The sequence below is a fragment of the Zootoca vivipara genome, chromosome 4, assembly GCF_965207765.1.
Source record: "Zootoca vivipara chromosome 4, rZooViv2.hap1.1, whole genome shotgun sequence".
NCBI lineage: Eukaryota > Metazoa > Chordata > Lepidosauria > Squamata > Lacertidae > Zootoca > Zootoca vivipara.
In genome coordinates, this window is record NC_142587.1 from 11,719,882 (window position 1) to 11,743,429 (window position 23,548).

Here is a 23,548-nt window from a genome sequence, read left to right on the forward strand (position 1 = left end):
GGCTCATTGAATGCAATGTATTGACAGTGGGAATGCCCAGTGTATTCTGGGATGTCTGCTGCCCTGGAATGAGGTGGGACTTCAAGGAAAGCATGCCCATTTAAAATGTTGGTACCCAAATGATATGAGATTGACACTCTTGGACATCACTTAACTTTCAGTGGCAAGTCCTAGGAGTCTTCTATAGGATGTTAACGTTTGATGCATGGGGTTGACCCTATTGTTTTAATAATAGATGGTATTAATAGTACGTTCAACTACTTTTAAATCTGAACCCTGTAGCCCTGCCAAATTTTGCTTGAAGACTTGCTATCAGGTTCACTAATATGGAAGATACATTTTTTAAAAAAGAGTTGTAAGACTCGGATTCTCACACCTGGAATGTTACATCTCTCTTTGGATTTCATATTAATATTTTGTTGCCCAACAACAGCTGTCATGAACTTAATGGCAGGTTTTGCTAATGCTTCACAGAGCATGATAGCATGTGAAGGGGTGTGTGTGATTTGTATGACATTTTGAACTTCTAGAACAGTGTCTGGAGGAGTAGTGAATACGGATGTTGCCCTGTTTTTCTTTCCTATATTTTGTTACATGTTTATCTTGCTGTTCCTCCCAGATTGGTATACAGTACCTGGTTCTTCCTCCTTCCTCCTTTGATAATTCTATCAGGTGGTGATTGGCCCAAGGTGGGCTTCATGACAAAATGAGCATTTGAACCCTTGTCTCCCTGGTCCTAGCCTGACGCTGTAACCATTACACCAACTAGCTTTCTTAGATAGAGAAATTTATTCTACTTTTAAGAAACCTATTCTGAATATCATTTTCTGTATATGTAAAAATTCCTTAAGCCTTGCCCTGGATGTGACTGTGAGATTTCTGAGGCTTTCTGATGTTGCATATTTGATAGATATGGGAGATATGTCTACTTCACAGTATGCAGATATGCATTAAATATATTCATGCTTATGTAACTTGGAATTTCATGTTGTTAAAAGGAAAAAAAATATTTGTGTCTGATGGCTTAAAAGCTTATGAAGGGGATTAAGTTTGTTTTTAGCACTTGATGAGGGAGCCTGTACTTTACTGTGTGCCTTGTAGCTTAACTCTCAGTTCAGTTATGTCCCAATTAACCACACCCAGTAATATTCTGTACAAAGAAATGTCATATGTATTATCTGTTACACCATATACTTAAAGAAAATCAAGGTGATGATCCAGATTTATTAATTCAGTTTATTACTCTGCTTTCAACCAAGGTGGGCAACAACAATTAAAAATGCAAAATTAAAGCAATTTATTATTGTATAAGATATTGAGTTAAAATCTGTTCTACAACAATACCTTGTCAAAATACTAGAAACAAATGCAGTAAGCTCAGCATCTGTTCTGTAGCATTTACTATTTCAGTAAGGAAAATAGCAGTTCCAATTCATAATAAACTTAATTAATTGCGGGCCAATTTTGTTCATTTCATTTAAGCCTTGAGATAGCTGACATGATCAATAGTGCTGTGTACTGGGAAAGACAAAAAATTAAAAACATTGCACTCTAAATCTGTTTCTGGAGAGTCACATCCTGTCTTTAATAACCTTTATTTATTTTGTCTTTGAACACCTGCTGTTTTCTCTCTCTTGTCTACTGCAGCTGAAACTGTAATCATTTATACCCTTACCTGGGGCTAAGTTGTGTTTAATAGGACTTAACTTCTGAGCAGATGTGTGTAGATTTGTGCTGTTAAGCCTTTTATGCCTAACTTCCTAATGGACAAGAGTCTGCTCCAAATATAACCTCATCTCTTCCTTTACCATGTCTGTTAACAGCTAGTCGATGGCGGAGTCTCTTCTCTACATCTGTCTCCTTGGCTTTCCCCTATAGCCCTGTTGCAAGGCTCACTCCATATAGCAATGGCTTTAACACTCCTGCCTTCTCTAAAACCTTCAATAAAGCAATATTAACACCTGAAAGAACAGGTAATGCTTTCTTTCTTACTAACATAGCACTGTAATAAGGCCTATCTAGTTCCTGCTGACTTTGGTTCAGTGTTGAGATATGTAGCTTTGAGAGGCCAAACTAAGCATGACAGGGGGGAGCTGTGGAATATACTCTTGCTGCCTTTCTTCTCTGTACTCTTCTGCTTGAAACAGGGCTGCTGGCAATACTAAGAATGGAGAGGCGGTTGCTGAAGGTCAAGAGCAGGTTTTCCCAAACTTGGGTCTCCAGCTGTTGTGGGACTACAACTCCCATCATCCCCAGCAGTACAAGTGGTCAGGAATGATGGAATTGTAGTCCCACAACAGCTGGAGACCCAAGTTTGGGAAACACTGGTCAAGAGCCTCTGGGAAAGGCCTCCGAGTACTTGAGTTGGTCCTCCCTACTTATCCATGATCTTGACTCAGATTTATGGAACAACAGCGGTAGGTGGGGATGAAGTCACTATTTTGACTTCCCTGCACTGCTCCACGGTGCCTCTTTGTTGAGGGAAACAAAATGGCAGGTGGCTTGCAAATACCTCGGCTAGCCTATGCCACTGATGGGTTGGGGCACCGGATAGCACTCTGGGACCTCTCCACCTACAGCCTGCCTTGATTCAAAGCAGCTTTTTGCCCACCCCAGCTCTGAATGCAGACATTGGAGGATGGGTGGAAATATGGGGGGGGGAAGAATATTGAAGGAGAGCGAAAGGATTTAGCTGCCTTCGTGCATGCACTGCTTTTCACATTCAGAAAAAAATTACCCATTCCTTCACGGTGTATGTGAATGAGGGAAACATGGGTATAAACTCATATGGCTGTCCCCATTGCATCTTAGTTTGCTCCCACAGGACTGGGGCCAATGCCATGACCTAGATTAAAAATTCTGCTTCGTGGATACATTTCCTTTCGTTCTCTTACTTTTGTCTTCATGTTGTTTCCCAAGGAATAGGAAAATTCTTATTATTCCTTTCTCCCACCCATCCACACAGAATGCACCCTGGGGAACAAGGGCAGCTTCTGCTTCCATGTTACATTGAACAATGGGGTCCCCCCACTCTGCTGTTATTTAGAGTTATCGTGATCTGCTCTAGCCCATGGCCTGTGGAAACATCAGGCTGTGACAGTAGGGAGTACCTACACTACTAAGCAATGGCAATAATGTGGGTCTGCCCTGTGTATGTTTGGGGCCACCAGAAGGAGAGACACTTCACAATGTAAAAGTAAATAATGGAATGTAGCATCATGCCGGTTGATGAAGCCTGTTCCCAGTGCAGTGCTGGATATATAAACTTGAAACGTTGCTTGAAAAGTAGATGCTTTTGCACGTCGCTTAAAGTTAAGGGGTTTGCTGTGTTGTTGTTTTACAGGTTGTGTTTCTAGAAGTTCCCCTCTCAGCCCCCAGTCATCGTCATCCATAGACAGTGAACTGAGCACCTCAGAACTAGAAGACGATTCCATCTCCATGGGATATAAACTGCAAGACCTCACAGACGTCCAGATCATGGCTCGACTGCAAGAAGAGAGTAGGTCATTAACTGCCCTTCCTCTCCCTTTGCTCTGCGCCCCACACACACACCGCCACCACTTCTTTTAAAAGCTGCATGTGAATGCCTCAGGGAAAATACTTGATTGTAGGCATGTCTAAGCCATTGTATGGGATGGTATTTTAAAAAACAACCCCCCACCACCACCATGTTGGTGCTTTGGTTTGGATTTCAAGTTATTATACTTGACTGTTCCCCCTCCAAAAAAAATCCTAGTATGAATGAGTCTTAAATGTAGTTGAGTAATATATCATGTTTAGTACTGTGAAGAAAAGGAGCCTTTTATTTTTTTTTTGGAGGGGGAGCTAACTGGGCTATCGGGTAATTGTGTTCACAAAGAGAAAATGCCATCTTATTTTCTTTGAAAGGCTCTGAAAGTGCTCATCTGATCTGCGTCAAGGAGTTGTCATTCAGAATCCCATGCCATAAGGAGAGACACAAAGGGGGTTAATTTGGCACAAGCTGTTAAAGATCTTAGAATTCAAAGCTTTCCTGTTTCCCCCTCAGAATTCACCAACTTTGCTCAGGGCTGTCTAGGACTTCTGTGACATTAGGGTATGTGATGATGGGTGATGGTTACAGAGGGATCCTTCATACAATCCTATATCTGTAGAGTTGGAAGAGACCTCAGGGGTCTTCTAGCCCAACCCCTTGCAATGCAGGAACCACACCTATACCCGTATCTGTAAAGGCTTGCTGTGACATCACAGCAGATCAGCCAATTGCATTAAGGAGGTGGCAGCAGAACAGTAAGGGGGGGGAGATTTCAAGGAGGTTGGAATAATAGAATTGTAGAGAGGGGACCACAAGGGTCTTTTAGTTCAATCCCCTGCAATGCAGGAATCTTTTTGCCCAACTTGGGGCTCAAACTCACAACCTTGAGATTAAGAGTCTCAAGCTCTATTGACTAACTAAGGTATCCTGCAGGCTTAAGATAGAAGATACAAGGAGAAGACCAGATCATCTGGAGAATTTCAAATGATGCTCTTTAGATTTATTTTCTGCAGTTTTGTCACTATGACATAGTCTCCACATGGCTTTGAGGGAGCTGTTTGCACAGAATAGATATGTATTCTCTTTGCAACCAGTGGTTTGTAAACAAAAAACAAAAAAAACACCCTAGTATTACATAGAATTTAAGGCGGTTGTGGTGAGTCTGTTGGACTCCAGCTGCCATCTGCACCAGGCGGCATGGCTAATGGGTAGGGAAGATAGAAGCTATAGTCCAACACTTTGATGTCTAGAGATTCCCTGCTTCTGGAGTACAGGATTTTCAGTGCAGGGAGTTCCATAATCGGGTGTCACAGCAGGGGAGCCTAAGAATGTTTTTGGTTTATCCCTCATATTAATGCATTTCACAGGACTATGTTGAATTACGTTGTATGTTCACACAGAGCTAGTTATTTGCTTAATCAACCTACCTGAGGACTGCCTCTCTTCATAATGCAGTTCACATATAGTGCTCTGCCTTCAATAAGAACTTCATATTCATTCCCCTCTTTCGGAATATGATGTGAAAATCAGTGTGTGTCTAGTTGGTGTTCCATAGTTTCCCTTTCCACTTGCCTGCACCTACATTTTGCCTTATGTTTTCATGCATCTTGTAGACATGGGAATAAGTTGCAGAACCCATGCCTTCCATATGAAAGTGGACGCTTGCAGAAGGGGTGACGTCATTACAAATGTTGACCGTTTGGGGCTCTCACCTCGCCCTTTTCCTTACACTTAACAGGTCTGAGACAAGATTATGCATCTACTTCAGCATCTGTATCGAGAAACAGCTCCAGCGTCTCTCTCCATTCGAGCAAGAAAGGGACAAGCAGCGACCAGGAATTTGATCGCTACAGCCTTGAGGACGAAGAGGAAGAATTCGACCACCTGCCCCCTCCACAGCCTCGGTTGACCCGCTGCTCTCCTTTCCAAAGAGGAATTCCCCATTCACAGACTTTTTCCAGTATACGGGACTGCAGAAGAAGCCCAACTTCCCCATATTTCCCCTCAAACAATTATCCGCAGCAACAGTGTTACTCTCCTCAAGCCCAAAATCCTCTTGAGCCACAACCAAACAGGATTAATGGAGGTAAGGTTGGCTGGCTGTCTATTTTCTGACGTATGGGTTTATTTTGCCCTTCTGGCGCCGAATCTTTAAGTTTGAGGCAGATTCCTTTTGGCCAAATTCTGTATTCCTGGCCGGCATTCACTTCTCTTGGCAGCGGCTGGAGGCTGGAAATATGGAGACCACAAATTGGTCTCCAATTGGTCGTCATAACTTAGAGGTGAAATGTTAAAGTGTAGATTCTCTGTGTCTGTCTGTCCCTGTCTCTGCCTCTCTTGCTGGTCACATCACTCACTGTTTTAAACAGGGATGGAAAACCTGTGATCTTTCAGTTGTTGTGATACTACAGCTCTTATCATCCCAGTTGCTTCCTGGGGCTAAGGGGAGTTGGATTTTGTCAGCACCTGAAAGGCCAGAGCTTTCCCATCCCTGTATCATAAATCACTTTCATTTTTCCTACTAGGGAAATAGTCAGCTAAACTTTTGTTGTTGTTTAGTCATTTAGTCGTGTCCAACTCTTCGTGACCCCATGAACCAGAGCACACCAGGCACTCCTGTCTTTCATTGCCTCCCGCGGCTTGGTCAAACTCATGTTAGTAGCTTCGAGAACACTATCCAACCATCTCGTCCTCTGTCATCCCCTTCTCCTTGTGCCCTCAATCTTTCCCAACATCAGGGTCTTTTCCAGGGAGTCTTCTCTTCTCATGAGGTGGCCAAAGTATTGGAGCCTCAGCTTCAGGATCCGTCCTTCCAGTGAGCACTCAGGGCTGATTTCCTTAAGAATGGATAGGTTTGATCTTCTTGCAGTCCATGGGACTCTCAAGAGTCTCCTCCAGCACCATAATTCAAAAGCATCAATTCTTCGGCGATCAGCCTTCTTTATGGTCCAGCTCTCACCTCCATACATTGCTACTGGGAAAACCATAGCTTTAACTATACGGACCTTTGTCGGCAAGGTGATGTCTCTGATTTTTAAGGTGCTGTCTAGGTTTGTCATTGCTTTTCTCCCAAGAAGCAGGTGCCTTTTTATTTCGTGACTGCTGTCACCATCTGCAGTGATCATGGAGCCCAAGAAAGTAAAATCTCTCACTGCCTCCATTTCTTCCCCTTCTATTTGCCAGGAGGTGATGGGACCAGTGGCCATGATTTTAGTGTTGTTGTTTTTTATGTTGAGCTTCAGACCATATTTTGCACTCTCCTCTTTCACCCTCATTAAAAGGTTCTTTAATTCCTCCTCACTTTCTGCCATCAAGGTTATGTCATCTAAACTTTTACAATACCATTATTAGAAGACAGGAGGCTGTAGAGTCAAGATTAAGTCTGCCAGTTGGCCATCTTTGGTTTAGTTTATGAATCCCCTTTCAAATATAATGGCAGAGTCAGTGTGTGGTCTCCAGTATCCATTGCTTTCAATCAGTTTATAATAATAATAATAATAATAATAATAATAATAATAATAATAATAAATAATTTATTATTTATAGCCCGCCCATCTGGCCGGGTTCCCCCAGCCACTCTGGGCGGCTTCCAACAAAACAGAAATTCTAAAATACAGAAATCCATCAAACATTAAAAGCTTAGCATTAAAAGAGTAGGACTTAACTGTATGTCACCCATTAAGCAGTGCACATTGGAAACTGCCACAACGCAATTGGCCTTCCTTAATACTGGTTGCCAAACAGAAGAGAATGCTTTCTGAAGTAAAATAGGCTTTTTGATAGCCAATTATGTTGTGTTGCTTTTCAAAAAAATTAACAAATTAACATCAAATTAATTCAAATTTTAATACAAATTTAAAAGTTGACTTCCCATCTTGCTTCCATGTTTCTCTTCCCTCCTTTACTTGCTGCTCAATGTAACATACTTTTCCCAATTCAATTTCAGTACTTTAAATATTTTAGCATTTTTTTATTCATATTTAATTTTCCCCCTTCTTAATTCAACAGGTTTTTTTTTAACAGCTAGTGAAAATGGGAACAGTGTAGAGCCCTGATTACATATGGATGCAGTAGTGCAGGCTTCCTCAACCTCGGCCCTCCAGATGTTTTTGGCCTACAACTCCCATGATCCCTAGCCAGCAGGACCAGTGGTCAGGGATTATGGGAATTGTCTCAAAACATCTGGAAGGCCGAGGTTGAGGAAGCTTGCAGTAGTGTAACACTCATCTAGTCGTAATCAAGAACCTGTTGGAAGATTTTGGGTATGATTCCTGAGAAGGGAAGGATCAGTATCTTATGGACCTGCATTTCATTTGTGGATGCGCCCAAAGGTGGTGGATGCCAGAATTCTGTTATATTGAATCTTAATGAATACAGTAGGCTGGACAGGATGAACATTTGAGTGAGTTTTTAGAGGAAGTGCTGATGTACACTTTCTGCCTGTGAACACACATCAGACTTTCATCTGCTTCATCAACACTTAGACAGCCTGGATGCTGAGCATTGAACCAGCACCTCCCCCCCCCCCAATTCAGTTTTACCTCTGCCGTTAATGGATCAGGCAGGCTTAAGCCAGCTGCTATAGCACCCCTCTGCAATCAGAGAATAATAATAATATAAGCTTTGTAAAGATTTCCTGTGATTATGGATGCAAGGCGGTTTTTTTGAACACCCTAAAGCGCTAAGTAAACGTTAAACATTCTTCTTATTTCTCAATCGTTTTACATTCATTATACATGCTGAATATCTTGCTGTAGAAACAGTTCCCTGAACCTATATTATTAATTAGAAGTTAATAGCTATGTAAAATAAGCATGAATAATAAATACACCGTAAGTGATCACGGTGATCAGCGCCCAGAAGCTGTTTAAATATGTTGCAAATGTAGTCCTAAGAAAATAGGTTTATCTCCCTTTTCTATCTGATCGTCTGTCATGGAGTATTGCTGTTCTTTTTGTCATTATATCCCACATTAATCTAGCGTAGTGGCATCATTCTGGAAGCAGTTTTTTCCTGTCCCCTTACCCTGCTTCTCTCTCTCTCTCCTTATCCCACCTGTTTCCTTCCATAAGAACTTATGAAGACATCTGTTAAATTGGACTGTATGTTCATTTGGTCCAGCATTCTGCTCTCAGTGGTTGGTGTCAGGCCAAAGCATTTCGCTGCCTGAATTGGCCCCCTCCCTGTGCATCACCAGGCACATGCAGCATCATTCAGATACCAGTCTGGATTTCCTCCCACAATGTTCATGGTGCTGCTTGAAGCAGATGGCTTCACCTGGATTCACCACAGGACCATCCCTGCCATCAGTGGCCAGGCAGGTCCTTCTAGAAATGGACGAACAAGACATGGAGGCAGTTTTTTGTTCCCCTCCAGCATCGACTACTCTGTGGTATAATGCCTCTGAACATGGAGGCTTTACTTAGCTTATCATGGCTTCCCTTTCCTTCATCATCTTCCTTCTCACCCCATTGGTGGTCTTGAATAACACATGCTAATGCCTTTGCACTCTGCTAATTGTCACTACGATTGGGGTCAACTGTAGCAAATATCTCTATGGAAAGTTAACATTGGGTTGCTTCCAGTGCTGCACAAGCAGTGTACTCCGCATGCAGTGAGGCTCCTCACTCCCTCTCACTGGGCACCCTCCAAATTTACTCCTGAGGTTCCCCCAAACCCCCGGGAAAAGATCCTGATGTGTGCAAGAGGCTGCATGAGGGAGGAGAGGAGGAGGAAGTTCCATTATGTAAGTGGAAGTCTTGTCACAAAGCAGCATATTGGGTTCAAGCAATCATGCGTAAACTAGATACTATTGTTCTCAGTGTGCAGTTTTGCATTCTTGGCAAATAGCTTCTGGCACGCGGTTAAATCTAGCTGCAGTATGACAAATGGAGGTAAGAGAAGGATTGGGCAGGAGGTGGGCATTTCATAGAATCAGAGAGTTTGACGGGACCTCAAGGGTCTTCTAGTCCACCCCCCTGAAATGCCAGAATCACAAAGGCAGGAGAAGGAGAAGCCCCCTTCCCCCCACTCCCAGTACAGCTGGTCATGTACATACTATGTTGCCTTTGACTTGCAAAACTGAAAAAGGCCCGCCAAGCCAAATTTGGTGACCTACCCGGTGTGATGGCTCAACAAACCTCATGTTCTGTTGGCTGGCTGGTGCTGGAACAACAGAATGGTTGTGTAGCCCGTGTCCATGGCCTGGTGGGCTGCATCTGACTTGGTGAGGTCCTATGTTGTGCTAGGCAGGTTTATAGTCTTTAGTTTCCAAAGTTAAGATGTTTCAAGAATGGGTCTTGATGGCCACACATTCCCTATCCCTGGGAAAGAGGCTTATATGTGGCTGTAGCAATACAGGCAATGGCTCTATTGGGAGTATAATCAAGAGTCTGAAGTAGCATGAGCATATTCTAAAGGAGAAGCTACCCTTCATCCGGGGAGGTTTCTTGCCTAGCACTTCCACTGTTGACAGTACTTTGAACTTTGCCCAATAACTTTTATGGTTTTTCATGTAAATACAAAAACAACATATAACTAGGTACCTTCGACTTTTCAATGTTCAAATAATTTTGCCCTAACTTAATTTCTTGCAGCTCTTAAGACGGCGGATCTGCAGATATCAGATACTGGAAACAGAGTCGGAGCGGCTGTTGCCTTTAGTACCTTACTTAGCCAGCAAGTTAACTAATGGGAAGTTGCCATTGCTGAGGACAGAATGTCACGTTAAGCGCTCCTTGGGCCCAGTCAAGGAGAGTTTCTTTTTTATGTTATGAGACATTGGTGAGAGGCGACTTGACCACAGGCGGTTCCCAATGGTGACAATGATTTGCCTTTGTTACAGACAAGCTCCGAAGGAGCATGCCGAACCTGGCTCGGATGCCCAGCACCCCAACCCTCAGTACCAGTGCTGCCCCTCCCATCACTGTGAGGAACAGCCTAAGCTTTGATTCTAATCTGCATGGAGCTGGTAACGGGATATCAAGAATACAGTCCTGCAGTGAGTGTGAAATCTTTATATTTCATTGTGGGATGGGAAGCTGTCAGGGTACAGCGCTTTATTTTAAATCAGTATTCTGGGATGAATCATGGGCAGTGGTCATTCAGCTTGCGTTTGTGTATAGCTTAGAAAAGCTGTAGCCATTTTAATTGTTTTTTTTTTCCTTCCTAAAGGGTCCAAATTGTTCACGGGCTTAAAAAAAAACATTTTACACATTTGTCAGGAACAAGTTACTAAGTTTTATAAAGGATTGGGGGTGGCAAGGTTCAGGCGTGGTTCTGTTTAACGTACAAGGAATGTATACGGTACATTAGTCCAAACTGATTAGTCTGTTAAAATGTTCTGGCACAAAATTCTTCTCTGAGAGAGAGAAAAAAACAATATAGAGAGAAGGTAAATGTGGTTTGGTGCCATTTTGCCCCTCGCTTTTTTTTTTAAAGGTAACAATGCTGTGTTGTTTGGGGTTTCACTTTTTTGTCACTCTTCCTCTGCCTTTTGGAAGGTGACTTTCAAACAGCTTTCCCCTCAGCCAAAGAACCAAACAAGGTAGTTCAAGGGTATTGAGGCTGCCGTATGATTTATCCATCAACTTGGTGCAACAAAACAGCAGCTGATGCCACCAGAGAGCAGAATTGCATAATAATCTTGGGTGCGTTAGCGTTGATTCCTAGTGACAATTCGTACCAAGCCAAATTTAGATTGTGCTGCTAAATCTGTACTGTCACTTTTTAGCTGTGAAACATGAAGCTGAGGGGATGTGTTTTTTTGAAGTTGCAAGATATTGAGTAGCAGTGTTCTACCTTCACAATATTTTTGAAGGGTGTCAGATATTTACATCAGTTTGGCTTAAAATTCTAGCTAAATAAGAATTTGACTTGCTGGAACTGGCCAGAAGGAATTCAGAATTCTTTAAGGAACCAGTGTTAGGATTAAGATTGATGCACAGAACTGAAGTGGACAGGTTTTCAACAGTTGCTTCCACTGGGAATTGTAGCAAAGGCAGTGCAGCGCCTTGCGGTACCTTAAAAGTCTAACATGATATTTTGCGGCATAATTTTTCATGGACTTCAGTTCACTTTGCAAGATGCATGAAGTGACTTGCAGTTCTGCAAGGTACACACTTTTGCTAAGCTACAGTTCCCAGGGTTTTCTGGGGGATAGTCACCCATGGCTTCTACTGAAGTGGAAATAAATGGTTCTCAATTCATGTACTGTAGTACAATACTTTTATTGGTGCACGTTGAAGCCTGCGTGACATAAGGCAGTATATAAAAGAAAACGAAATGACAGATAAAACTTGTCATATAACAATATAACCTAGTAATTGGCTATCTGCAATCTCTCAGCCTATCCTGCTCCACTGGAGGTTTGTAAGGGCAAAATGCTGCTCTGAGCAAAACACAGCAAGGAAGTATTAACAATATACGTGGAACAAAGCCTTGTCTCTTTCTAGCCTACTGCAGCCTGAAGCCATCTTTTGGACTTTGACAAGTCTAGGGTTGCCTTCAGGAGTGTGTGGATATCTGTGGCACACAGACCTGTAACCCCTTGGGTTTTTTGTGTTGTTGTTTTTTTTGCACACCCTTTCTCTAGTTCCTTCTCCAGGGCAACTTCAACACAGAGTTCACAGTGTGGGACACTTTCCAATATCGGTTCGGCAGCCTCTCAAAGCCACAGCCTATGTCAGCCCAACCGTTCAAGGGAGCAGCAGCAGCAGCAGCAGCGGTGTTGGTGGTGGTGGTGTACCATTGTCCGGCAACTTACAGCTACACTCCAACACAGGCATCCCGATGCCAAACAAGACTGCAAATGCCAGCATTGCAGCTCGCAGTGGCCTCCCAAGGCCTTCCCTGGCTATAGGGGGGAGCAGCATACCCAGAAGCAAAATTGCACAGCCAATCCGAAGGTAGGAGTTGACTTGCTAAAGGGAAAAACTGGAGTGTATGTATGCAGCAACTGGAGAGCTAGTTGAGCGATCGGCCCTCTCCGGAGAGCTGTAAGGCTATCAGGAGGGGGCTGGATGTCTCCTGAGTGAGAACTTTCGGCCCTGGAATAGCTAGGATTCTCTGGAAGAGTCATGAGAGCTAAACTGGTATCAAATGGATATAGGCCAATATAAGCCTTAGCTTATTTTTTCAGAGTGCTGGTGACTTAACAAGTCTGTTGTAGATCAATACTTTTCCTTGTATTGATCTAATGGGACCCCTGACCATTAGGTCCAGTCGTGACCGACTCTGGGGTTGCGCGCTCATCTCGCATTATTGGCCGAGGGAGCCGGCGTATAGCTTCCAGGTCATGTGGCCAGCATGACAAAGCCACTTCTGGTGAACCAGAGCAGCACACGGAAACGCCGTTTACCTTCCCGCTGTAGCGGTTCCTATTTATCTACTTGCATTTTGACGTGCTTTCGAACTGCTAGGTTGGCAGGAGCTGGGGCCGAGTAACGCTGAGCTCACCCCGTCACAGGGATTCGAACCGCTGACCTTCTGTTCAGCAAGCCCTAGGCTCAGTGGTTTAACCCACAGCGCCACCTGGGTGCCTCACTCAGAAGTTGCAACTTACTTCTGAGTAAACATGCATAGGGCTGCCTTTATGGAGTACCTGAAAAGGATGCACTTGGCCACCACCTGAACCCATAGTTCAAGCTTCACATGACCACTTTTTCTAGGGCTAAGTATAGACTTTAGAGGATTCACTCCCCACAAATTTAGCTGTGGCTGGAAACCTCAGCAAAGGAGAATGTTCTTGTGTTCAGGTCCCACATATGTGTTTCCCCACAGGTATTTGGTTGGCCCATGTGAGAACAGGATGCTGGATGAGATGAGCCATTGGCCTGATCCAGCAGGTGGTTCTTCTAGTCTTTAAATAAGCACCTACCACAGGCAAAAAAGGAGTGAGAAACTGCCTTTAATAATAGGCAAGAAGTCCCTTTCATGTAACACTTTCTATATCCTTCAGAAATAAATTACGTTTTGCCATGTGTAATTTATGAGGGAAATAGACTTTTTCTCCTTTTTTGCTGCCTGACTGCAGAGAGTTGCCCAAACCAAGCTGGTGGGCTGCAGTTGGCTTGGAGGTAGGGTTGCCAGACTCTTGGAAATTAAACAAAGGGTCTGCTGGTTTCTCTTTAAGGTTTCCAGACTCAAATGAGAGCAGGGCAATTCAAGGCACAGAAGTCCTGTCCTCTATTGAGTCTGGCAACCCTACTTGGAGAGTCGCGTGTTGTACTAGGCCTACTCTTGTTCTGCTCTCATGCAGGGCTGGGCAAGAATAAGAAAAGTGCTTTCCCACTCCCTTCTTTTAAGAATATTTTAAAGCAAAAGGAAGCCAGCAATAATATAAACTTAGTCTGCAACCCACTAAACAGAATGCTGTGTGCTAGCCAGCAGCAAATAGAGGAGATCACTCCACCCCTAGCAGAGCCCATAGCATTGAAGAGGAGGCATAGTTTAGTGGTAGGACAAGTGCTTAGCATGCAGAAGGCCCCAAGTCCAATTTCGGACATCTCCAACTGAAAGTAGCATGTGATGGGATAGACCCTGATGAGACAGACGGTGCTTGGGTAGGTAGACTAATGGTCCGACTTGGTAGAAGGGGGCATCACCCTGTGTTCCTGTGGCTGATGAGCTGTGCCTGGTTTTGTAGGTCACAAGTTGTGCAGACCAGCTATGTTTTGTTTTTTATCTAATGGAGCAGCTGGAACACTGTCAGCTACTGCAGTGCGATATTTCCTAGGGGAGAACCCTGATTAAGTTATCCCGTTTCGTTAAGCCAAGAGCCATTTAACAATTCGACACCCACTTTAATTGTGTTGATAGTTTGATAATGAAGTGTTACTAAATGTTAGATACCTGTAATTAAAGGTAGCAACCCAAGGGCTACGTTCTGGCGCACCGCTGGGCAGCTTAAAAATACCTTTGGCTTCAGTAGGATATGAGCAACTTAACTGTGTGCAATGGATTGCCGCTAAGGTGGTTTAGCACTGGATCAGGGAGAACTTACCTGCATCGTTCTTGAAATAGTAGCACGTGGGAGATGCAGGGAAGTCTTCTATAATTGGCAGTAAAGTATATTAACCTGTACCTCTTACCTTGGACAGTCCATCCAAAAATACTGTCTGGAAATCTGCAAAATCGTTGGCACACAGTTGCTGAATCTCTTTAACTAGATGTGCCAGGGATTGAGCATGGGCTCTACCACAGAGCTACCATTTCTCCCAAAATTACTGAAAAGGGGGAGGGGGAAAAGGTGGATTCAAAGCTCACTCATATTTTGGAAGGAACATGTTTACAGCTGTTGAGAAAATGGTCTCTCTCTTAGCAGTACCTTACAAATTATGGCTGCGCACATGCCATATATTTAAAGCACATGCCTTCCCCTAAAGAATTGTAGGCGCTATAGTTTAAGGGTGCTGGGAAACTACACTTCCCAGGATTCTTTGAAAGAAGCCGTGTGCTTCAAATGCATGGTATGTAAATAGAACATGTTTTTAGCATGTACTACATGTACCACATGGTAAAATGGGTACGTGAGGAAGACTTAATACATAATCTGAAAGACGTGTACCTTCATCATGGAGCTTGTGAGTCAGCCAACCTCCCAGCTATGTTCATACTATCAAAAAAAAATATTGAACTGTAGACCAAACTGGGTGTTTTTAGTGCCTCCACACTCCCATTTGTTAACTTTTTGAATCGCTTATTTTGTACTGCATATTTCATGACTTCTGATGCACGGTTGACATGTGTGGTCAGGATTTTCTGGGCCCACTACACTGTATGTGGATGAAGCCCACCGACGCAGCTTTGCCTAAAATTTATACATGTTTTGCTGTATCTGAGAAACCTACCTGTCCCATCTTTGAGGGACTATCAGAAGCATCATATCTGAGTATGATGGTTCATTTTTAAAAATGAAAAGGCTAGAGCCTCTTTCAGAACTCTGTAGGGATGACAGACAGATACTGCGTGTTGCCTTCTCTTAAAGGTAAAGGTAAAGGTACCCCTGACCATTAGGTCCAGTTGCGGACAACTCTGGGGTTGCGGCGCTCATCTCGCGTTATTGACCGAGGGAGCCGGCATACAGCTTCTGGGTCATGTGGCCAGCATGACAAAGCCGCCTCTGGCAAACCAGAGCAGTGTGCGGAAACACCGTTTACCTTCCCGCCGGGGCGGCACCTTATTTATCTACTTGCACTTTGACGTGCTTTTGAACTGCTAGGTTGGCAGGAGCAGGGACCCAGCAACCGGAGCTCACCCCATCACGGGGATTCGAACCACTGGCCGCCTGATCAGCAAGCCCTAGGCTCTGTGGTTTAGACCACAGCGCCAATTTAATACCTCCATTCCTCTGAAGTGGCCCCTGAAATCTATCAATAGCAGCATAGGCATTTTTCATTGGGGGTGGGGGAGCACTGAGGAGAAATGAGTTTCAAAAAGGTGTAGACTAGCAGTCCTTCCTCAATTTGCAGTTGACAGTTTAGTCCATGGGGAATTAGAAGATAAATTCTGAACTCTGTTCTTTGTGCATTAGTGTTTCTTGAATCTGTCATTTTAGATATTAGGAATCGTAGCATCTCCCGGGGGTTTCCTATCTTGATTCTTCATATCCTTCCCTACACAACGTAGATAACTGGGGCTGCCTACACACTGCACCTTTGAAGTACATCCTTTCCCTCGAAGAAGTCTGGGCACCATAGTTTACTGCTTTCAGAGTTACAGCTGTCAGCAACCCTACAGTGTCCAATCTTCTTTGAGTGGTGGAAATGTGCTTTGAAGCTATAGCCTCAGCTGCTTTCCTCACGGAAACAGTCACACCGTCAAAAGGCTCTCTTGACCCCTTCCTTTGCATTGCGAAAGGCAACAGATGCATCAACAAAGTAGTTTCTTCTCTGTAATGTGTGTTGTCACTCTTTTCTCCAATGCTTACCCTGAACTATGGTTTGTTTCTTGAAACAGTTTTCTCCAGCCGCCAAAACCTCTTTCTTCGCTTAGTACTCTACGGGACGGCAACTGGAGGGATGGCTGCTATTGACAATGGGTCGACCCAAAATACAGATTCTCCTACCCAGCTGGCTGGGTAAATATAACTGTGAGAGGTTGGATGAATAACACAGGGCTGTTTCTTACTCTTCTGTCATTGCCGTTGGTCACTAAACATATTACACTTAGTTGTTTGCTCAGAAAAACAAACAAACAGCAGTGTTGTCAAATTAATGTTAACGTTGCAGCATTATGGTTTAGGTTTTTAAAAACACATGCACAAAGTATCCCACTGAGGGGAGCCAAAATGTGACTTCTAGATGCTTTGCCATAACACAGTGTTCAGATCTCTTTGATTTGTGTACTACTTTTTGTTGCTTTAACGAGTTCCCTTGCAAATTGGCAGAATAGATCCATATCCTTACCTGCTTCAATTTTTTTTTTTGGTAGCCTTTCCAAGGGAGTGTGTTTTTGCACACCCACACCCACATTTTGCTTGAACCATAAGGTATCAAAGCATTTTGTGTGTGCCATAAATCTCCCCCCCCCCCACACACACTTTTTAATAGTAAGGTACTATCATGTTCAAGATGTATTTCTAACCATGCCGATCTCCCCAAATCCAGCTAGAGTTATCCATGTATAGATGCAGACATCCATACACATATTTCTAACTGCATGGGGAAATATGGGTGGTTTTCAGGTGCTTAAGAATTGCCAGTCAAATTCCTGGTGATTCTCAGTTCACCTGTTCTTGGGCCTGTGTGTGTATGTTAAAGAGATGGGCGGAGATGAAAAAGAGTATTTTTTCCTCCTTAGCATCACATGCCAGGTCTACTCTTGAGTACATATATTGTTGGATTGGGGCCATGACGGACAAGATGACAGCTGTATTGTATGTTTATGTTGTGAGAATATTCGCTCGAAACTGCCATGACTTCCTGGTCAACACGAACCTGTTCTCTCATTTCCTTGTTCCAATGTTAATTTATTATCATGGGGGTGTCGTATTTATAAAGAGGGCATAAATTGCATTGCACTTGAAAGATGCGATGGTCTCTTAAACGGTTGGGTTTCGATACTTTGTAATAAAATAAAATTGCAATGTTTTATTAACACTTGTGTATGGTGAAAACAAACAAGTTTTCATGGAAGTAAAACTTTTTTGATAGACCTTTTGCAAGAAAAAAATTGCACTAATCAATGCTTTCTTACTATGGTGATATGATTTTAATACTTGATTACAACTTGTATTCTGCTGATCTGGAATGTTTCAGAAATAAAGAAATCTATTTCAGCAATCTCATGCCATTCTTGGATGTGCAATAGAAATAGTGTGTCTGTCTCTTATTTCCTTAGTAGTAGAATAATAAAAATTATTTTTATACCCCACCCATCTGGCTGGGTTTCCACAGCCACTCTGGGCAGCTTCCAACAGAAGTATTAAAATACATTAATCAATTAAACATTAAAAGCTTCCCTAAACAGGGGTGCCTTCAAATGTCCTCTAAAAGTCTGGTACAGGTAGTTGTTTATTTCCTTGACATCTGATGGGCGGGTGCCACTACTGAGAAGGCCCTCTGCCTGGTTCCCTGTAACTTGGCTTCTCGCAGTGAGGGAACCGCCAGAAGGCCCTCAGCACTGGACCTCAGAATGGAGAGTTCTTGTGGTAGAGTGAGCAAATTTTGACTGCTCAATGCAGCCTTTTAGGTGTTCCATTTGGCCTCCAGAACCACATATATCCCTCAGGTGGCACAACTGATCCATGCATCTGGCTGTTAACCAGTAGGTTGGTGGTTCGATCCCACCCAGGGATGGCCAGGGGCAGGATTCCGGACTATATACCCAGAGCAAACTCAGTCCCCAGGTGCTAGTCTTGGTATAGCCAAAATAGCCTCATCCATACAAGGAGCCCCACAATTTGCAGATCTACACAAAATCTTTAGGGGGTAGACTAAAACCTAAGTGGAGAGTGTTGGACTTTTGTGCCAACACAGTGATAAAAGGCTGTCCACAATATATTTTCTTAGATTTATTTCAAAAACATACCAGTCAAATGCAATCACTCCTCACCAGCAGCAAACAAAACATTTAATCAACTTAAATACAGTTTTCAAATAATCCTTTCACATCCCTTCCTGCATCCGGTGCAGAAAGTAAACTCCCCTTTTAATTAGTCAAATAGTCAAGAGACCACAGGTGTGCAGGTAAGTAGGTCAAACTGCAAACATACATCTGTGAGCTTCAATTCACCAATCCCGTTCCTGCATAGCATCATTGATCAATTTAAGATAAAGAAAAACCAACAGAGAAGGATGGCCAAAATTACTGAGCTTTAAGCATTCTCGGTTGAATTAGGAACATACATTGTGGGTGGAGAAGAAAACAAGAAATGGAGTATTTTAACAGCCAACATGGCTAGCTGGAACATTGAAACGTGGCGTTATGGGTCCCCCTCCTAGCTCCTTTATTATGTACCTCAGACATATTATCCTGCGTCACACACCCTTTGCTCCCCCCTCACAGCTCTGCCTGAAAAGCAGGTGGCGTTCTGAGGCCAGGTATATTTGGAAAAGGGTGGGTGGGAAACTTTACCTTGCAGGGCTGTCCTCCAGGGACTGAAAAGGGTCATTTGTTAAGCCCTGTCACCGGAGCCTCCATTAGCGCACCATGTATCGATGCCACAGGTTGCTGGTATGACACTCAGCATGTTGCACTATAAGGTGTTCTGGCTTTTTGCCTTGCAGCATCGTCGTCGTCGTTTAGTCGTGTCCGACTCTTCGTGACCCCTTGCAGCATACAAATACGTAAATAAGCAAAAGGGAAAAGACATGGAGCACAACATTCCTCAGTTTATCATCCCTGCCTAATTATCAGCCTCGAGTTGTTTAGTTCAATTTGTGTGTGTCTCTGTGGTTGGAAAGGAACATTTTAAAAAGGAGATTGCCACAGTTTCCCGTTTCTGTTCATAGTGGGAGATTGTGGGTTACAGAGCTCTAACCTGGTCTGGGCTCCCCTAAGGGCAAATCAATGAGGTGGAGAAATTTGCTCGCACTTTGTGCCTTCCACAGTTCAATTGGCCCTGTTAAAACCAGGGCGTAAAACAGTAACTGTAATTAAATGTCCATGTTCTTTTTGGGTCCTGTAGAAACTCCCCTTTACAGTAACCACGCACACTGGTGAGGGTCACTTTACAGAAACTTATCTTCCCTTTCCATCCACCCCAAGGCAATACATCAGATATGAAAGTCATATTAGTATGGTTTTGGTCACGTTCCACTTCAAACTGAGCAGGGTCCTGACCATTTCACATTTATTTTGCAGAATTATAAATTGGTTCACAACTAAAAGTTATAGGAGCACCGTACAATGAAAGATTAAATTGTTTGGTTTTTATAATTATGCTGTTATTCCATGGAATGGCTGGGTCACACAAAAATTGTCTTCAATAGCTGCTTGCCTGATTTCAGGTGCTAACTCCAAAAGGCTGGAGTTGCAACACTAAAAGCCCAGTTTCTGCTGCATGCTACGCACACCTCAGGGGTATGCAACAGTGCCTCATCAGAGGACCACAGTGGCTGGCTGGAAAGGGGGGGCATCTGCTTCTATGCATAATGTATCTGAAGAAGTGTGCATGCACACGAAAGCTCATACCAAAATATAAACTTAGTTGGTCTTTAAGGTGCTACTGAAGGAATTTTTTTATTTTGCTTCGACTCAGACCAACACTGCTACCTACCTGTAACTATGCATAACAAAGACACTCTGGCAAAAGTGTGAAGAGTGTGTACTTGGCATATCATGTGCCTCATTCTCAACTACAGAAGTATAATTCTAAGGTGGTGGGAATTGTCTAATAAATCTCTTAACAGTAAGGAGCCCCGCTGTTCAACCCATTCAACCCTCCTCCTTCAGTTCAGGAGCAATATGGATCTCTGAATCGGAGCATTCACATGCAAATTGAATAAGAAATGCACTTCAGTCAAATCTACACCTCCCTCAAGCAGCTATTTCTGCCACAGATGCAAGAAGACATTAAGAGGATATTAATTTAAAATCCATAGGAGTAAAGCATGTATTTGTGCAAATCTCAATTGCTGCATTTTATTTCCTGTACATTGCGTTACAAATTCACGACACCTGTGGCTTTTAAATTATACCAGGGCTTAGCCCCGGAATCCGTTTCACATGCCAGACCATGGGATGGCGAAGAAAAGTGCCTTTGAGCATGTGCAGTGTGCCTTTTCCTCGTTACAGTAGTTCAAGTCCGTGCACATCGATTAAAAGGGTGGAATGCCAGAGCCGATGGCATGCTATTTCAGCAGGCTTGTGCCTCGGCACAGCTGAGATTCCATCCCAGTTAGATTGCAACCCTGTACACCAAAGGGGGCAGGGCAGGGGAGACAGGATCTCTCCCCTGGGCCATGTACTCAGAAGTGGACTAGGTCAAACACATAGAGTAAAAGCAAGCATATATGATATAAGTGGGGCCTGAGGTTTTTTTTAAGGATGGCTTCCCCACCCTGCCCCATTGCACACAAAAGAAGCTGCTACAGAAGGGATTCCCTACATCCCTCAGCACCAAAGTTACCTCAGTTCAGGGAATGAGGGTCCTTGAAAAAATCTAAAGTTCTCAGCTGATTAAGCCTAGGAGCTCTGCGAGCCTCACCAAAACTACCTTCATAATGACGCATAATCTACATGTCCAGTTCCGACTGCAGGTACAGAAGCATCTGCCATAAACATTCCCGAACATGTCCAGCCTTCTCCCAAAGCTACTCGTTGCAAGGCACAGTTTGTAATAAGAGAAGGGATTTTTGTTGTTGAAAACACTCCATTTATGACCCATCAGCAAAGGATTAGTGCAAGGGAGAAGATCCCGCTTGTGTAGCATCTCCACCCAAGTGACTAAGTATGAAGGTAAAAGGAAGTTAAGCAGACAGGGGAGCTAAATGTCAGTGTGAGTAGAAGATGAATGATAGTTAATCATTTGAGTTATTCATCATCAGCTGGAGGTGAACAAGGGTATAGCAACTGTGGATCTGCAGGAGCTAAGTCTTAGAAGGGTAATCCTTTAGAAATCTGCAGTGCCTTGATTTCATGAGAAGATCCTGTAAAAACTTGCAGCTCTCCTCTAGTAGAGAAGCCCTGAGTGGCTGCAGTAAACTTCAGCCACCGACCTAAACTAAACCTAACTTTGGAAAGGGGAGGCAAATAAGTATATACCCTGTTTCTCCTAAAATAAGACATACCCATAAAATAAGCCATAGCAGGATTTCTAAGCATTTGCGCAATATAAGCCATACCCCGAAAATAAGAGGAAGAGGCAAGGCTGGACGCGTAATAAAAAATAAGACATCCCCTGAAAATAAGCCACTGTGCTTTTTTTAAGGAAAAATAAATATAAGACGGTGTCTTTTTTTTGGAGAAACACGGTAGTTCCACATTAGCTAAGCCCACAGCGCAGAACTAGCTGATGGGAAGTACAAAAAGTGTAAGCTTAGCTTTCGGTTTGAGTTCAGTGGAATCGAGGGGTGCATGAATCTCCTAATTCTGGTTTCTTTCTATTTCTTTTCCCCATTCTTAAGTCAACATCATTTTGTGATTCTTATCGAATTAAAACTAGTAACAGAATCTGAAACTGAATTTAGGCTTGTTCCTGTCTTATGAAGTCACTGTGAATGGTAATTATTTTGCTGTCCACATGAGGGCACTATGCACTCTGAATTTTCCTTGGTCATCCTCTGGGCTCTTTTCGTAATCTTGCCAATATCATCTGCTGACACAACAGGTCGTTTCCTGCCTTGTGTTCAGATGCAGAGATTCACAATTCCAACTTGCGGGGAGTTGATAGCTACGATGAGTAATGCTTCCTATTTCCTAGTTATTGGCTTCTATCAGAAGTGGTGGCATCAGTAATATGAAGTTTCAGGTATTCATTAGAAAGTATTCATGTTTGGCTTGAAGTAAAAAAAAAAATCACTTGAAGTAAAACATCCTAGTTTTAAAATATTGTTTGAGGCTGTTTAGCATGAGAGTGTGTTGTGTGTGTGGGGGTCTGGTTCATAAATAATAATATAATAATGTGATAACTGCAGTGTATGCCAATATAATGCAGCAGAGTGTTGATCTCTAGGAGTGGAGAGACTTGGGTTCAAATCCCTACACAGACCATAAAGCTCACTGGCTGATCTTGAGCCAATCACCTCCCAGGGTGGTTGTGGGGATAAAAGGGGTGGTGGTGAGAAAAACAAAAACAAATATCAAACGTTTGCCAGAGATACAAGATTCCAGTAAGATTCAGCACAATAAAATAACTCAGAGGAGAAAAAGCACTCCTTTTTTCTGCTGCTGAGTAGAATGCTTTTTAAGACACTAGATGGCTCCCTTTGGACATTTTCACATACAGCTCCTTCCAGTTTCTAGTGGGGAGAGTGCAATGATTTTGCAAGCAACCAAAATATCCATCTGTACATGTGTTGAAAAAGCAGACAAAAATATCACACCACCAGTACCAAAATCTAACATATCCAGAGCAAAGCAATTTCGTTCCATTCCTATTTTTTGCTGAAATTACGTGTTATCACAAGCTCTCAAGAAAATCTAACAGAGAAATGAATTTCTGAAAGAAAATAAAGCAACATTTGCCACTTGAACTATTATTCTAGAGCAGGGGTCAGCAAACTTTTTCAGCAGGGGGCTGGTCTACTGTCCCTCAGACCTTGTGGGGGGGCGGACTATATTTTGGGGGGAAAATATGAACAAATTCCTATGCCCCACAAATAACCCAGAGATGCATTTTAAATAAAAGGACACATTCTATTCATGTAAAAACATGTTGATTCCTGGACTGTCCGCGGGCCGGATTTAGAAGGCGATTGGGCCGCATCCGGCCCCTGGGCCTTAGTTTGGGAACCCCTGTTCTAGAGACACAGGATTAGTGTGCAGTAACTAACCGGATGCAATGCCCACCGTACTTCTATGAAATTTACAGTGCAATCTTTTGCATATTTCTCCTGCACACATTTCTCCCAATATGCTCAATGGTACTTG

At 43.2% G+C, this 23,548-nt stretch overlaps 1 protein-coding gene across 2 annotated transcripts in view; it reads left to right on the forward strand.

The window, feature by feature from the left end:
* Positions 1-17,824, forward strand: part of SLAIN1 (SLAIN family member 1) — a 35,055-nt gene extending 17,231 nt beyond the window's left edge. Inside the window, exons 3-8 of one of the 2 annotated variants that reach the window (XM_035115664.3) lie at positions 1,824-1,973; positions 3,344-3,499; positions 5,253-5,600; positions 10,359-10,514; positions 12,108-12,420; positions 16,472-17,824. In XM_035115664.3, the coding sequence (XP_034971555.1) occupies positions 1,824-1,973; positions 3,344-3,499; positions 5,253-5,600; positions 10,359-10,514; positions 12,108-12,420; positions 16,472-16,547 (1,199 nt within the window). In that variant the 3' untranslated portion in view covers positions 16,548-17,824. The remainder of the gene's footprint in view (positions 1-1,823; positions 1,974-3,343; positions 3,500-5,252; positions 5,601-10,358; positions 10,515-12,107; positions 12,421-16,471) is intronic. The other variant, XM_035115665.3, reaches the window with a different exon arrangement.
* Positions 17,825-23,548: the final 5,724 nt, after the last annotated feature.